The sequence below is a fragment of the Plecotus auritus genome, assembly GCF_963455305.1.
Source record: "Plecotus auritus genome assembly, chromosome: 6".
NCBI classification, from domain to species: domain Eukaryota; kingdom Metazoa; phylum Chordata; class Mammalia; order Chiroptera; family Vespertilionidae; genus Plecotus; species Plecotus auritus.
The window spans coordinates 56391310-56409493 of record NC_137773.1 but is presented as its reverse complement, the minus strand read 5'-3'; the positions used below and the strand labels follow the sequence as shown (position 1 = coordinate 56409493).

Sequence of the window (18184 nt, the reverse complement as noted above, 5' to 3'; positions counted from 1 at the left end):
CATTTCCACAAAGCAATTCACAAGTAAAATACAATCCACAGCAGGGAGCTGCAAGCTGCTCTTCCAGAAATGGGCTTGCTCATATTTCAAGGAATGAAATGACTCCAAGCTAATTTAGAGTTTTGGCTTTGAGAAGATATAGTTGGACTATATTGGGGAATGCAATCCAGAAAGGCAGTTAAGTTACATTTTGATTATTCAAAATTAAACAGAATTATGTACACAAATGCCTGCTTGGAAAGTTCTGTCAATTTTGAGGAGACCCATAATATTTGAATTTGAAACTTGTAATGGATGCATCCTTTCTCAGGATACCAGCATCCTTCTTGAGAATGAAGAATGCTGCCTGGTGGGAGAACAGTGCGGGACAGTGGTGCGAAGACTGGGTGCCGGAGTCAGACTGCCTGGATCTATGCACCCACTACACATGCAATCTTGGGCAAAGTTCTTACCCTCGCTTTCTCTTCTGTAAAATGGAATCATAAGTCTATTCCACATGACTGTTCTGAAGATTGAGAAATGCATATAAAGCATATAACACAGTGCTTTGCGTATGTAATGTTAAATGAATGTTAGCCAGTGTGATGCTAATTAATAATTATTAGTGGACTTTCACACTCTCTCTAAACATCTAGGTAATCCTAGTCAATTTCTACGAGCAAAGTGCATCCCTCTAGCAATTGTCCAACCAGAATCAGTGCTGTATCTGAGCTCCACACGGAGACAGCTCCCTTTCCAGCTTAAGTCTTCTTCAGCCTTAGAAATCCTTGAATATATTTCACGCTCTCCCCTACTCCCTTAATAGTAAAACATAAGATGTACGCAAAATTTTTGAAAATATGTGCTGGCCTGTGGTTTATGTTTATGAATGGCTCTTATTCTTCAGGTCAGCTTCTGGAAGCTGCCGAGCATTATGAAGCATTCCATCAATTGACGCAAGGGCGGATATGGAAGGATGAGGCAGGCCACTTTCTCAACTTGTTGGCCTGCGAGAGTCTCCTGAGGACATACAGATTACTCTCAGACAAAATGCTGGAAAATAAAGATTACACACAGGCCATCAGAATTCTAATAAAAGCTTCTGAAATAGCCAAAGAAGGTAAGTGGGAAAGAACACTCTCACACGGCTTCCTTTAATGGGCAGACACTGCTTTCTCCCACGAGAGACATAAACTTCGTCAAGTGTTTGGGTGATTATTTCCTATGAAATGCAAAGACAAATGCCATCAATATCCTTTCAAATTTCACTGTAAAACAGAGGAGCCTTAGTGCTGACAACAAGAAATCCATTAGTTTCTTGAAAGCTTTATCTCCAAAATTACAACCTTCTGGGAGGAGTGTTATAAAACAATGAACCCATAATGAGAAAGTAAGGTCATTTGCAAAAGTTAAGTGTGTGTGCTCGTGTGTGTGTGCATGTGTGTGTGTGTGTGTGTGTGTGTGTTTAAGGTCTTATTATTCTTAAAATCTGACAGACCTTTCATTGTTTGTAAATTCCCTATTGTCACGTAATAGGGAAGATTTGATAAATATTAGGAGTAATAGGAAAATAGAACGCAAATATATTGTGGACTCTTGCCTGTCACAGTGTGGCCTTTGGGCTGGCAGCATCAGCATCACCAGGAAGTGTGTAAGAAAAGCAGCAACTCGGGGCCCCACCTGGGACCTCCTGCATCAGAATCTGCAGGTTAGCAAGTTCCCCAGGTGATTCACATGCACATTACAGCAGTAGAAACACTTTTGTGAAAGGGGATCCTTGATATTCTGTATCATTTGCAGACATATAAAGTATTTAAAAATTGTGGAGCATATACTCACAAGCTTTTCCTTTGTGAAATGCAAGGGTATTTTATTACCATACCAGAGGCCCGGTGCACGAAATTCCTGTACTGGGTGGTGGAGAGGGGGGTGTCCCCTCAGCCCAGCCTGCACCCTCTCACAGTCCTGGAGCCCAGAGATTGATCACCCCACAGAGGGAGGCCCCACCCACCCACCACAGCCCGCTGGCCAGGTAGCCTGGGCCTCCCTCTTTGGGGTGATCATGGAGTCCCCCAATTGATCACCCTGATGGCCAGTGGCCTGGGCTTCCCTCTTTGGGACAATTGTTGAGTCCCCTGATTGATTGCCCCACAGTCTGGTGGCCTGGGCCTCCCTCTGCAGGGTGGTCAAGGCTCAATGGCTGGGCCCCCAACCAACCCAACCAATTGCATTGCACCTTCCTTGGCTGGCCTGGCACCAGTAGGTATCATGGCGTGGTAGTCTGGACGGTGGTTCTGCTGTTCAGCCGTTTGGTCAATTTGCATATTATGTTTTTATTATTATAGATAGTAATTTTTTAATAGAGTAGCCTTTTCATGAAGGAAACAAGATAAAAATTATGCTCTTGACCTGAAGTTTACTGGCTTGTGGATATATTTGCCATATTGGAATAACAGATGGCTTATTTGGAATAAGCAAGACTGTTTTTTTCTGGGTGTGATTTTAATTTTCTAAGGAGTAAAAGTAAACATCTTAGCTTATTCTCTCTATTATGTATTTTCATGCTATTAGTTGGAATACCCATAGGAAATCACCCTCCCCCTCGGCCCCCCGTCCATTGAAAGATGTATTTCACTGCATGAACTACTTTTGAATGAGTGGTGATCTAGTACCTTCCCCAAAGGGGTAAACAGTGATGTAAATACTTAGCTCTTAGATCAATTGCAGCAGCTGACTTTAGTTACCTGAAAAGTTGTGTGGAATTTCAGTGTAAATATCAATTAGGAAAAGGTATTTTGCTTTAGGTTCCCATTTGCTAAATTGTAAGGTTGTTCACAAAGAAAGAATGATTCCCATCAAGAATCTTGAAAATAAAAACAGTATTTTCTTTAAGATAAATGATTATTGATTTAGAGAGCAAAGCCAATATTAATTCAACCCACTCAAACTACACAATATAAATAGTATTTTTCCCTTTGCTATATATGTCACTCAACTTTAATAGTGCTGACATTTCCCTCCATTCTTTCACTGCTTTCACTTTAGCTTAACTTTTTCTGAACTAGTAAGCAGGAAAAATTTTCATGCTTAAATCCCATTTTAAAACTAATATCTGATGTGATCCAGCCGTTTAAATTAGCTGCCTCAAAATCTGTCAACCAGGGTAGATTTTCTTTCTTTCCTCCTCTTTGCTGGGATGCCCATTACAAAAAAAGTAGACGCAAATGATAATAATACATCAGTGCATACTGTGGTTAGTGGTTTAATGCAGTTACTCCATTTAACACAGCAAATCACATATAACCAACTTTTAATCATTCCAGGGCCACTTCCCTTCTCAGCCTCTTCCTTTTACCCCCACTCTCTCTTCCCAAGTCTCACTCGTACCCCATCACTCATAAACCTATTCCTGAGAAAAAGTTAGTGCCCAGGTGAATTTTAAGAGTTAAAATTCCCTCGACTGGATCTACTGGTCCCATCAACTCTGCTGAATGGAAATCTTAAGGGTATAATTCTCTGCAATTGGTGTAATGGCTAGAGAAGAAAAAAAATACAGCCACTGGCATTTGCCGTCCTGTTTTCTTGCAGTCTTCCAAATGAGCCACGCTTCATGAGGGATAATGCACTGAGTGCTGAGCATGAAAGCAGCACAGAGAATTGCTGGCTCCTGCTGACATCCATCATGGTTGGAATGCAGAGTTCAGAAATCTAAGGATACTTACTTTCTAAAGATCAAAAGTGAGGGTGCACCTGTCAGCATTTGCATTACCTAGGTGTTAGGCGACATTGAAAGCCAATGACTTCCAAAAGTAGAAGGAAGATAGTATTCTTTTCATGTTTAAGCATCTTGAATGGTTTTTGTAAGTATATCATATGTATATGTTGTATTTAGTATGTTAAATGTCAGTGAATTATGTTTATGAGATGGTGTGATGTATGTATTATTGGGCCAAATGTTGCATGTTTATACATTCTACTTTTGGAAAGGAGAATTTGATAATTCCTGGAATGAAGTGCATTACACAGAAATAAGAAAGGTTTAATTCCTCGTGAAAAGATGATGAAAAAGAAAGACAAATGACTCAGTCACTCTCACCCAAGTTTTAACCAATAGCTTTTAAATTGAACCTAAAAAAAAATACTTCCTTAATTTGCTAATTATCTGCCCTGTTAGAGACTTAGCTGAATATCAATTTTGTGAATGCATGTTTGTGCATCATGTAATGTTGGTTCTCTTGACTGATTATTTGATGTATATAGTAGCAGCTATGCTGGATCACTATAGGTCTTTACACGATGGACCAGCATAGAAATTATACATGAGTCTCAAAATGATAATACCGGTCTGTGCATATAGAGGATAACTCCTCATGATTATATTGCTTATACACTTTAACATCTGTGATTCAGGTAAATTGTGAAGCAACAGACTTTTTTTTTTTTTAACATAAAACAGTTAGATCTCAGGGATTGTGGATAAATGTGTATACGTTGTTATAACGTGTCTACTGTCTTAAAAGCAAATATTCTGTTTGTTGTAATGAATCAATTTCTTTAAAGCCACGATAATTTTCTGCATTTTCACTTTAGGAAATGACAAAAAGATGGAAGGGGAAGCTTCCTATTACTTGGGCTTAGCACACTTGGCTGCTGGAGAGCATGACACAGCATTAATAGTAAGTTGAACTAAACGTTTAAGTGTTCCCACTTTAAATTTTTGTTTTATTATATTTTATTTTATTGTATGTTTTTATAAGTACAACAGATATGGACCTTATAGCAGTATTTATATATAGATAGATAGGTAAACCTATCTATCTATCTATCTATCTATCTATCTATCTATCTATCTATAGAGAGAGACAGACAGACAGACACTAACACAATAGCAATATTCTGAAGCACAAAAAATTGCTTTTATTGTTTATAAAAGGTAATACATAGTCAATTACCATTAAATGCTTTAGAATACATGAAAATTAAATATATAGAATCATGTAACTGTCTATATTCTCATATCACCAAGGACAAGAGGAAATGGGTTTAAAGGGCAGCAAAAATAAGTAATAAAAAAAGTTACTAAAGGCCCTGACGGGTAGCTCAGTTGGTTGACGCATTATCCAGATACTCCAAGGTTGCAGGTTCAATCCCCGTTCAGGACACATACAAGAAGCAACCAACAAGTGCATAACTAAGTGGAACAAATTGGCATTTCTCTCGGTATATAGCAGGCATCATGCCATGCACTGGATCTGTTCTATAATTTTGTAAGATAACTAGTGGTGTAGGATAGTCTAGTAATGAATGTTATTAGGAAACTAATACACAGAGTGATTAGAAAAGATAATTCACATAAAGTTTTATGACCACCTGCCTGGTATATAATAAACCTTTGATAATGATTAGCTTTTAGCACTTTTACCCTGACTTCAGTTTCTGGGCATTAGTAGACGTGAAGGTGGTGACGAGTAAATGCAGTCGTTCTGAAAGACTTGGGAATAGACTAAATGTGGGAGGCGAAGGAGATAGAGGTGTCCTGATGGACACTAGGTTCCTGGCTGTGGAGCTGGATAGATGCTGGGCTCATTCACTGAGGCAGAGAATGCTGAAGGGCACCAGCCTTGGGGGGAAATGGAGAGTTCAGTTTTGAATGTTGAATTTGAGGACATTTTGAGATATCCAAGGAGAGATCAAATAGACAGAAGTACATGTGGGTCTGGACACAAAAGGAAATCTAGATTGGAGATGCTATATAAACTTCACACTGATAAATGTGTAACTTTAAGCACACTAGAGCTGGGGAGTGGAGGAGCTTTCCTGTAGATGGACAGTGATTGATGAAAAAGTCCTAGGGCCATGCTGGGTGAAGGAGGTACAAAGGGGATTAAGCAAGAGTGTCCATGGAAGTGGGAGGAAAATCAGAAATAGATGATCTGACTGAAGATAAGCCAGGGGAACTGGGCATGTCTAGAAAATTTAAATATGCCAACTCCTCTGCCTCCTATCCTGGCTTTTGGGCTGGAATAAGAGAGCTCGTTGCAGATATTTTCAGTAAGAACATACCCCCCTCCCTTAGGCAAGTACCTGGGTTAGTTAGGGTTAGTTAATGTTTGTCACTGAATTCCCAGCCAGGGCAGAGGCTTTGGGAAACCAGGCAGGCCGCACTCTAGGCCTCAGGCTCACTGCTGCACTCACCATACAAGAGCAGCCTTTGCAGTTGTGAAGAATCGGGAGCTGTCTTGGAACCCAGGTCTCATGGCAGACTATTGCTGCCTTTTGGGAACACAGCTGACCCAGGACTAAGGCCTTACAGGAAATAAGCATAAGATTTGGGTCAGACCCACAGGCAGAGCTTCAGGGCCAAAAATGGGTTCTGTTGTCAGGTCTGGACACAGGATGCCAAGAGCTAAGTTGAGAAGGAGCCACCAAGGATTGGGAAGTTGAGCTGGGCTGTGGCTGGGTGGAGAATGGACACTGAGCAGTAGTAGATTTGGGACGTGGAGGTCTTCCAGCTCAGGCTAGTGGCAGAGAGAAGCTGGTTTCTGTGGTTGGGCTCATATAAAATAGGTTCCCACAAAACCTGACATCTTGCTTGGATCTCAGGTTGAAGGCCATGTCTTTTCATCCTTGCTAGTATCTTACTTCAGCCACTTTCCCCTGCATCCTTTCAGGGATAATAGGGCATGCTTCAGACTACCATTTGATTTTCCTTTCCCGTTTTGTTTCTGGACCTGGGAGCTCCTCATGTTACATAAATGATCTATTATTATTTACTAGTGGCCCGGTGCACGAAATTTGTGCACATTAAAAGGGGATTAATTAGCGGAAATAATTTAATATTGCTATTTGCCCTTTCTCTATAATAGAAGTATCAGAGATGAAAGAAAATTAGTAAAATGTATATGAAAACCTTCCTCCTGTCAGAGTCTGGGGCACACCATGGGACCCAGAGTCAAGTCCCTGTCCACCCACATGCACCTCAAAATCGCATGAGACCCAGACCCGGCCAGTCCCCCCTGCCTCATTGGGATAGATCCAGACCTGGCTAGTCCCACCCTTGTCAAGCCCTGCCGGGCAGGGAACGTAGCCTCAGGTCCCCTGGCCCGGCGCCAGGATGGGGGGCATGGCCTGAGGTCCCCCAGCCCAGACGGGGGTGGGGGGGCGTGCCTTGAGGTCTCTCGTCAAGTCCTGCCAGGTGTGGGACATGGCCTGAGATCCCCTGTCAAGCCCCGCTGGGTGGGGGGCATGGCCTGAGTTCCCCCGTCAAGCCCCGCCAGGCGGCGGGGGGTGCAGCCTCAGGTCCCCCGACCTGGCACTGGGAGGGGGGAACAGCCTCAGGTCCCCTGTCAAGCCCCATAGGCAGGGGGGGTGCAGCCTCAGGTCCCTCCTGGGAAGGGGGTGCTGCCTGAGTTCCATTGACCCAGCACTGGGGGTGCACCTTGAGGTCCCCTATCAAGCCCCACCAGGCAGAGGGGTACAGCCTCAGGTCCCCTGGCTCGGTGCTGGGGCGGGAGGTGCGGCCTGAGGTCCCCTAGCCTGGTGCCAGGGTGGGGGGCGCGGCCTGAAGTCCCCTGTCAAGCCCCACCTGGTGGGGGGCATGGCCTGAGGTCCCCTGGCCTGGCGCTGGGGCGGGAGGAGCACACTGAGGTCCCCTAGCCCAGCACCAGGACAGGAAGTGCACCTTGAGGTCTCCTGTCAAGCCCTGCTGGGTGGGGGATGTGGCCTGAAGTCCCCTGTCAAGCCCCACCTGGTGGGGGGTGCGGCCTGAGGTCCCCTGGCCTGGCACTGGGGCGGGGGGAGCAGCCTGAGGTCCCCTAGCCCAGCACCAGGACGGGAAGCGCACCTTGAGGTCCTCTGTCAAGCCCTGTCTGGTGTGGAAGGTGGCCTGAGGTCCCCTGTCAAGCCCTGCTGGCCTGAGGTCCCCTGTCAAGCCCCATGGGGGCGGGGGAGGGCATAGCCTCAGGTCCCTGCTGATTGCTTGTTAAGGCTCCTTATGGGAACTTGGCCTCAGCTGTGGGTGCCGCCATCTTTGTGATGGAGTGATGGTTAATTAGCATATTCCCTCTTTATTAGATAGGATTTGCAAACTACAGCGTGTCTTTCCATCGCAGTCTCTCTCCTTCCAACAGCATTACTTTTGGTTTACAAGATGTCTCTTAGGAACCCACAACATATTTTACTTATTTAGTGAATATATTGTGAAAAAAATCACATGATCAGTTCATAAATAGGATTGATTACTTGATTGATTGATTAGATATTTGTCCAGTTATCAAATTATAAAGTAAAAATTCAACATAAAAATTTTTTTTAATCTTCTTTTATCATACGTTCCCTCCCTGTGCAGTATTACCAACACCACTGATGGTGTTTCTGTCTCAGTATGGCTGTGAAGGGGGCCAGAATGCTCAGAAACCAGCTTTGTGGTGCTGGAGCCAAGGTGACAGCTTGTGGTTAGATCTAGCACTTCCTTCCCTCTTCTTACTCAGTCTAGCTTTAGTGTTCATCAATTCCATACACTGTTTTTATTTTCTCACTTGTAATTTAAGTTTAGAATTTAGCACCTTTTCACATATTCTGTATCTTGCCTCTAGATTCAATCTCCCCCTCTCACTGATGTCTCCCTTCCAATAATGTTGTTCATCTGTTTAAAGACTTTTACATGATTTTTCAGAGAAACCTGTCACAAGGAAATATTTCTAATTGAAGGTTCTGATGATCATAAACAGATGATCATCAAATTTTCTAATTTATATTAAAGGCTTTAATTTATTGATATATGATTAATACATGTAATATAAGAATATGTTGACAAGTATATGAATACAGTCTGGCCATCCATTCCTTGCTGATAAAAAGTTCTTTCCTCAGTGACAGAATAGAGCTAATCTAAAAACAAATAGTGGATTTCTTTAGGGCTGAAGTACCTATAGTAATGAGGGAAAAGTATTTGGTGAAGAGAAAGGACAGTTACTCTAATAAACCTGTGCATGAGGTCATGGAGACCCTGACATTTAAAGAGGAGGATGTTACCTGCATATGTCAGGTGCGGAGAAAAGAAATAGTCATCCCCTTTGGCCATCATCAATTTAGGCCTATAAATGCTCCATGTAGAGTAAATTTTAGAAGGTAAATCTTATGAAGTTCTAAGGTATTAGAAAAATTTAGAGGTGGGCAAAAGTAGGTTAATAATAATAATAAATAATGCAATAATTAATAAGGGAATAATAATTCAAGAATAAACTGTGTTTTACATACTCACAGCTGTAAACCTGCTTTTGCCCACCCCTTTACTTTATTAAAAATCACATTTAAGGCCTTGTGCAAAGTTGGACCAGCTTTCACAGTCAAATATTGCAACCATGAAGTTATTTTAAGAAAAAAGAAAGTCCTCCCTTAGCACATTGTTTTTATACATGAATTTTCTTCCTCTCTTATCCTTTATTCCACTTAAAAATTTGGGGAACACCACCTTTAAATTTACTCAAGCTTTAGTATGTTCAGTGAATTATTTGCTTCCTATTATTTAGCAATAATGCAGCCTACCAAAAATTATACTATGAAAGCAAAATTCATCCTATTGATTTAATTTTTCCATATACAAAACAGCTGCTCTCTATTTGCGTACATTGGCATCTTTATAATAGCTTAGAATGCTTCCAACATTGGTGTTAGTGTATGTACAAGGTTACCCTAAGTCTGTAGCCTCATCATTAGCAGCATTTTTTAGCAAAATTATCTTATTAACATATCAGAACAAATATAGGATGTCCCAAAAAATGTATACATACACTTTGAATAATTATAAAGGCAGTGTTTATGAACATACATTTCATTTTAAAAATTGAGCTATCAGCTGTTAAAGTGTGCATACATTTTGGGGGGCACACCCTGTAGTTACACTATTTAATTCCAATAAGTCATTGTTTATAAGGTATATGGATCATATTTATAAATATTGCATTGTTTTGCAATGCAATTGTTTATAAGGTATATGGATCATATTTGTAAAATTATATATTCTTGGGGTCTCACTAAGTAAATGTAATTAAACGTTACTTATTCTTTCAACTCAATAGATGTAAACAAAGATAAAACTATTCTGTATGAGGACATCTCTAACAAAGAATAATTTGTTTGTAATGTTTAACTAACAGAAAGTGTGGGGGGAAATGATCCTTGTAGCTATTCCCATTTAGTTCCTTTCTCTATTTAGAATGTTACCTTCTCCCTTAAAAGTCACTCCATTCTTGATATTGGTGGACTCTTTATTCAAATGTCTAGAGGCCCGGTGCACAGATTCATGCACAATGAAAGGAAATTAATTAGAGGGTGGCTGGCGGGGTGGGACTGGGTGAGACAACCTCCCGTAGTCCCTCTCCAGCCTGCTGCACCTGGGGCTCGAAGGGTGTCTGTGGAGTGAGCAGAGTCCCTCCAGCAGGTGGGGTCCCTCGGCCTGGCCTGCAGGGATTGGGCCGAAACCGGCAGTCTGACATCCCCCAAGGGGTCCCAGAGTATGAGAGGGTACTCTGCAAAGTTGCTGTAGCTCGGCTGCCCCCTGTTGGTCAGTCAGTGCATATCATACCTACTGGCCGGTTGGTCAGTCAGCTGGTCGGCCGGTCACTTAGCCTTTTATATATATAGATAATCTAGCTGACATGCAGATGCTTTGGTAGATTCCACAGTAATATTCATAAAACAAGTTTTTCTTTTGGCCCCTTTTATAAGCAGAGGCTTTTATCTACCACTGAAGGCATTATGCAAACAGAATAAATTGATATTTCATATTTAAAGAAAAAATTCCAGCACCCTGAAAGAAAAGCAATTTGAATTTCTGCTTCCTTCTCTTCAAAGAACAGTAAAAGAGATACATTCTTGACTCAAGGCAACATTTTTTTTAAACCCTCACTTCCATTTAAATTTTTTTTCCATTTGTCATTCTCTAGGATATTCTGAAGCCTGTATGTATCTTCATGCCACTCCCTACACGCCAAAGTTCCCCATCGTAGTCCACTCACATATTAACCACTCCTCTCCCTCCCCTCTCTCCTTCTGCCTTCTCTTCTCTCTCAAGTGAAAAAATGGTGGCTCTTTTCAGCAGGCCATTTGTATCCTTATATCCCTACTTTCCCCCCAAATTTATAACTCGGTTAAAAAATAAGATTTATGTCAAAAAAGGAATTTGAGTTATTTATTTATTTAAAGATCAGAGCTATTCACTTCTCATTAAATAGAAGTTGTCTTTACTTGCCAATTAGAAACCAGTACCTAATATTGACCCTTCTCCTGTTTAATGGCCTCAGTGTCTGAGGGGGGCTCAGATGCTGGCACAGAGGAAACCGTGATCTCCTTCTCCCTGAAGACCGCTGGTTATCAGTACCCCAAACATGCAGACAGTCCCGCCTGCAGCCAGCTTGCCTCCTGTGCTGTGCAGTTCATCCCCAGCTCCCACGCATGTCAGAGGGCTCGCCAATGTGTAAGCTTGGGGTCACAGCAGTCATTTTCTACTTCACACCAGAGGATTCGTCCGCCTCATTCCTGTGTCCTGTGACCCACCTCAGGCATCTCCTCCAGAATCTAAAAGGAGCAGCCATTCCACACCCATTTCCCCCAATTGTTGCCACACCAACCTCTTTCCTTTAGCATCATACTCCCTCCACACACCCTCCCACCAGTGCACAACTAGTACTTACTTCCTTTTCATTCCAACCATTTGCTAAGTAGAGAAATGTTCAAAATATCAATTATCTGACAAGCAAAAGAAAGATGATAGGATTAGAAAACACACCCATATGAGAAGAAAATAGTCATATTTCCTAATTTTAAAAAATTTATTTATTTCCAAACTGCATAAAATTCCATTACTCAAAATTATAAAGCCATCATCTAAGGCATAGGATAAGCATGAATTCCATATCTGATATTATTTAATACCTTTTTGAACAGGTAGACTTACTTGGAAAAAAACATTTTAAGTAGTTCATAAAAATGTGTTTTAATAATTTGGTGATTATTAAACTGTAAACTGTTTTACTAATAATTTGCTACTACTGTCTTTGTATTTAAAGACATGAGTTTTCTAAAATATTAAAACAGATAACCTTCCAGTAATAACTAGATATAAATTTTTGGAGCAAAAAATTGTTGGCAAACTAGAATTTTAGTAAATTGAATGTGGTGTATTTTAAAATTTCCTCATTAATTGAGTTTAGTTCTCTTTATACCTTTTTCTTCTGTTTAATTTTCTAATCCTTCTCTTTTCAATGTTACAGATTAGAAAAATAGCATGTGTAGGGATTTTTCTTTTGAAATGATGAATCTCTGGTGGTATTTGTTTTTAGTGGTTATCTGTGGAAGCTGTAATAATGGATGACTTTAATTGTCTATTTTGGGGAGAATTAAAATATTCCCAAAATTTTCTACAATTTTCATACAGTAAGTCCTCACTTAACATTGCTGATAAGTTCTGGGACTTTAAGCAAAACAACATATAACAAAACCAGTCTTACCATATGCTAATTGAAGTAGACCGAGTTAAGTTTCTATGGCATCTCATCAATGTTATAATGAAATGATTTCGAATGAAATGACATTATTCAGGAACCTGCTACATATTGATTTTGTGATAAGAAAAAGTAAACTGTTTTTTTTTGTTCTATTAAAATGTAAAGATTTTAATTGTTTTAAGTAGGTTTTATACAGACTGTTCATAGGAAATGTCTTCAGCATAGAATTAATAATAGCAGTTAGTCATTTCAGCAGCTCATCTCAATCCAAACTATTCAAGTTTTTAAATGCTTAACAAGTAATAAAGGGCATTTAAACATGGCCTGATAAAATGAAAAGATAATCATATAAATTATAAAGCAAAAACAATAAAATAGAGTGAAAAATGCAACCCTGCAGTTTTTGGACCCTGAGTAAATCTGACCAAAGTCCACATGAATAAACATGGTGACAACTGTTGATGGACTGTTGTTTTAAACATCATTTGGGTACACATTGTAGAATAACAGGTCTGAGCAATTTCTCTATGCTCTAGTAGATTCCTACCTACTACACTGCAAGAGTCCCTGAGGAAATGGACATCTGACACATCTTCATGCGATATTCATGATAGGGACCAGAAGCCAGGGAAGCAACAGGAAAGCTTTGTCTTACTTGGAGATTGAGGTGATGGCACTTGAATTGATCCTCAAGATAAGTGTAGCTGTGCCCTCAGTGGAGGGAAGCAGCCTGGAGAGCAGACAGTCCATTCCAGTCACCAGGAAGTGTGCATGGTGGGCGAGTCGGGCTGTTGGGGGAGAGGCTGGAGAGACAGGGTGGTGGGTTGAGATCTCCAAGGGCCTATGTAGGGCAGGAACTTGTTCTAGAAGACAGCCTGGCAGTTGTGTACGGGACAAATCTAAAAGAGAGACTGGAAGGGAGAAAACCAATTATCTGGCTCTTCTGAAGTATTTCAGGTGAGGAATGAATTCAGGTGATGGTGGTGTAGCTCACATATTTGAGAGACATTTTTACAATTTCACATATTTCTGGCTGGGTAGATAAAAGTATAGACAGGATAGATTCAAAGATGAATCAGAAGGTTTTTTTGTATGTGTGTGTTTTGTTTTGTTTTTCCGAATAATCCTAAGTATGATGGTACTGTTAAATGAGATAAAGCCCCAGGAGGAGAAAAACGGCATATATTTCATAGCAAACTGGAAGACATCTGTTGTCTTTGTCTTCCCAGAATGTTGTTCCATTCCCACTGTCACCTTTCTGCTGACTGCGGTCTTCTCTCTAACCTTGACTTTACAGGCATCCCACCACCACTACTTCTCACCCCAGTCAATCTCTAGGAAAGGTTCCCTAAACAAGCTAAGCCAATCATGTTGCTTACCTGATAATATTGTCTTTTCAAATCAGAGCCATTCCTCTTCGGTGAGAAGGTTAGCCTGGAGCCTCCAGAGTCATGAAGGGCCATGGGAAAACAAAGCTTACACACAGAAACCGAGATGAGAAATGGAGAGAGCAATCCCTAGTGTCATTGAGTCCCTAGTTTACCCTTTTGCCTAAATTAGATTGGGGTGGTCTTTGTCCAATGAAATCAACTGAGCCCTAACTGATATAGAATCATCACCAGGAGCAACAATAACAACCAACGTGTCTTTGTGTGCTATGTGCCTAAAACAGTACCAACTTTATTATTCACATGATTCATCCCATTAATACAAGAACCCTAAAAGGCAGATATTATTAGTATTTTCTATTTACTCTCACTCCCATTTCACAGATGAAGACTGAGACTTAGATTAAGTAACCCGTCTCTTCTTGCTCCCAATGCAAATTTATTATCTGCTAGAAACAATTAGTAAATGCAAGGGAACGTGCATAAATAGTACTGTTAGTTTGATTTTAACTTGAAAGATCTGGTAGGGCAGAATGTTTATATTTTTGGGGTAAAATGAAGTAGAGGAAGGGAAATAGAGTCCTTCCCGTAGATTTCAATTCTCTGTTACCGACTTAAACATTATCATGGGTTAATATAGTGGTTAAGAACATGGCCCCTGGTTTCTAATCCTGTGATTTGTGTTTCTTGGTTTACTGAATCTCGCTTGTGCCTTGGTTTCCTCATTGACAGCATAAGGATTACACTAGTACCTAATTTATGGGTAATTTTGAGGATTGAAAGAATTAATATGAAGAAAGTATTTGGAACTATATATGGCCTACTCTACTGTCTCAATAAATACTGGTGAATATTATAGAACAGTAAAAGTATAATTTGCTGGGTTAATGCAAGATTATGTTATTCCTGCTACCACTACTGTCTTACCAGATCAGAGACAAATCTCTTAGCATCCTGCTTTGTAAAATGAAGATGCTATTTATTAATATAGCACATTGATAAAAATTCCAATAGAACAGTAAAGAGATAATGGTTTATTGGTCCTTATTATTGTACTGCAAATGATTTAACTATACATTTCCCCTAAATTTAATTAAACATATTCATTTTCCCTATGAGCTTATATTAGCTTACAGCAGAGTGACTATTTATTATGTTCATTTTATATGTTTATAATATCATAGATATTACAAAAATAAACATTTCCCTTTGAAATATTATGTAAATGAACATTAATATTTGTTACAATGTTGCAAAGCCAAAATTACTTTTTAATTGTTTATTTTAATAGATTACATAGGAATGGAAAAGTACTACCCAGGCAAATCACTATGATCTTCAAATTGATTTTGGAAGTACCAGAAAGACCACCAAATTGGGAGTCAGACATCCTAGGTTCTGGTTCTGGTTCTGGTTCTGGTTTTGTCACCAAGTTCTTTGGTCTGGATAAGTCATTAAGCTTTGTTCAGCTTCCTCAACAACGTTGTGGCAGGGCACAATTGTTGTAATATTGGTCGACAGAAGGACAGGTGGTACCAAAAGGAGCTAAACTTGAGCCCAGCCTATGTGGTGGTATTGTTAGGCACCATCTTGGCACTGAGGTGGGAGGGGGCCAGATAAAGTGATGCCTCTGAAATCAGGCGGCCTGGGTTCATGTCCTTACCACTTGTATAACCTTGGCCTAGCGGCTTCATCTTTATTTGCCTGTTTCCTTACCTTTAAAAAGAGATAAGAATAAATATTAATGCCTACTCATGGGATGTTGGGAAGATTAAACTAGTTGATGGGTAGTCTTAAGAATAATCTGTGGGGAGGAGGAAAAAATGGCAGCAGAATAAACACATGTGTCCCGAAGCAGATAGAAAGAACAGCTGAGGGTCGCACGGGGAGTGTTTGTTGGTGAGTTGAGGGACAGATATATGCCAGGAGACAGGGGACTGCTGAATGGGGCTCCCCTGACCGGGCAGCCCCCACTGCTGCTGGGTTCTCTCCCAGAGCGACCGGCTCGGACATGGAGACTGCGCCATCTTGAAGGGGAAAGTGGATGTTATCAGAAGCCTGAAAATCTACAACTGCGGCACCCACCGAATAGCTGCGAACCCCAGAGCACCGGTCCCCAATTGGCGCAAACATGCAGATTCAGAGGAGCTCTACACTCCACCATGGAAAGGTCAGATTTCGCCTGGGATAAGGTGAGCTCTCTGCTCCCGACAGGAGAGAGAAGCGCGCGCACTGCAGGAGCTGGAGGACCAGACCGGGGAAGTCTGCGCGTAGAAAAATCCGTGGCTGTTGGGGCTGGCGTGATCTGTGAATGTGGAAGGGGGTCCTCAGAGCTACTAACAGAAAGGAACTCTTAAAAGCAACCCATTTTGATCTGACACAAAAGGACAGCCTTAAAATTTTAAAAGTGTGCTGGCTGCTTAGACCCAAGGGGGGAAAAAAGATTGCACAGGCTTGCACACAGCCCCGGAGTTTGCACACTTACTCTGGCTCTTTTTTTGTTGTTTTTGTTTGTTTTTTCTTTTTCCTTTAAATCCTTGCTTCTGATTACTAAGCCCAATACATAAGATCACCCAATTTGGGACACACTAAGAGACTGCAGGGGAATGTTGTTTTTCTGGAACCTGGGGATCAGAGCGGGGAATAACCATCAGAGAACCAGCTCTGGGGCAACGCACTCCCACAAACCAGTATTGAATGCCACAGGGAAAGCAGGATCTAAGCACTGGCTAGAGAGGACCTATAGACCTGGAGGTCAATCCAGAAACACTGCCACCCAGGGGTTGAATCACAAATTGACTCTTGTGTAAACACAAATAAAGGAATACAAGAAATTAAGACACACCGCCTGCGTAAAAATCAGGACTGGCTTACAACACTGAGGAGCAGTGGAACTCAGGGAACTGCAATACTGTCCTAACTGGGAAACAGGTGTGCCAAACAGAACAATAGAGGAAGTGAATGACCTTCACTATTGCACATTTTATTTTTATTTTTTTACTTTTTTCATCTTTTACTTAAGAAACTAATTTTTTTTCCTCACTTGGTTTTAACTTTTTAATTATTACATTTTTATTTTCAACCAGTATTATTACTACTATTTTACCTTTTTTTTAAAAAAAAAAAGTATCATTTTATTTTCTCTTTATTTTACTTTGGGATTAGTGTTCTACATTCTATTTTCATCTTCCCTTTAGCATCATTTTACTCTATCTCAACTTTACCTTTATGCCATCACTCTCTTCCTAACTTTTCCCCTTTTGTTGTCCTGTTTCTCTTACCCTTTTCCTGCTTTGGATTTTCCCTATTCTTTCTTTTTACCCCCTGTTAAAATTTCACCCTACTTATACATGTAATTTCCAATCCCCTGCTCCAAGTCCATACACACCTCTCTCTTCTCTGTCTTCATTATCAAAAAAATTGTTTTTCTCTCTGTCCTTTTGTTGTTGTTTGCTTGATTGTTGATTATATTGATTTTTTATGCTTGTTTTTAAGATTGTTTTGCTTATTCTTTTATTTTGTTTTTGTCTGATTTTGCTTCTGTTTTCCCTTGCCTCGCTTGATATTAGTTGTTGTTTGTAGTTTGTATTCATCTCCAGGTACTTGTTGCTGGCATTTGTTGGGATTAGTAGCTCTTCTATTGGAGTTTTCTCCCCATATATATAGATTGTTCCCCTCATCTTTCGTATTCTCTTTCTTTTCTCTCTTACTTTTTTTTTCCTTTTCCCAATTTCATTTTTGCACTCCTTTCTTTCTTTTTTTTTTCTCTTCTTCTTTCTCTCCTATCCTCTAATTTGCCTTTCTCTAGTGGTCACCTCTATTTGGGGTTATTAATATTGTGAATACATTTCTGTTCAGTGCATTGTGCGTTGTACCTGGTTGTGTTGTATTTTGTGCCTTTAAATAAATGCAAGAGAGAGAGAACTACATAACCAGACACCCGGAGAAGAGAGACCCTGGGGAAACAAAGAAACAGCCTGCATATGAAAGAAAAGCAGGCATCACCAAAAAAAGAAGTAAACAAAATGGAGACAAGCAACCTTCCAGAGAAAGAATTCACAGAAATGGTCATAAGGGGACTGAAAAAAATGGAAGACAAATTCGACAATATGTGTAAGAACCAAGAGGAAATGAAGAAGAACCAAGAAGAAATGAAAAATGACATCGCTGCTGTAAAGAACTCAATAGAAAGCATCAAGAGTAGACTAGAAGAAGCAGAGGACCACATCAGTGAGCTAGAAGACAAGGTGGTAAAAAATACCCAAGTAGAGCAGCTTCTAGGGAAAAAAAATAAAAAGCAGGAGAGAGCCT

General features: G+C 40.5%; 1 protein-coding gene across 1 annotated transcript in view; it reads left to right on the top strand.

Moving 5' to 3' along the window:
* TTC29 (tetratricopeptide repeat domain 29) overlaps positions 1 to 18184 on the top strand; it is a 176728-nt gene that overhangs the window by 62748 nt on the left and 95796 nt on the right. The window contains exons 7-8 of the mRNA XM_080674377.1: positions 887 to 1099; positions 4570 to 4655. Of these exons, the coding sequence (XP_080530503.1) occupies positions 887 to 1099; positions 4570 to 4655 (299 nt within the window). The remainder of the gene's footprint in view (positions 1 to 886; positions 1100 to 4569; positions 4656 to 18184) is intronic.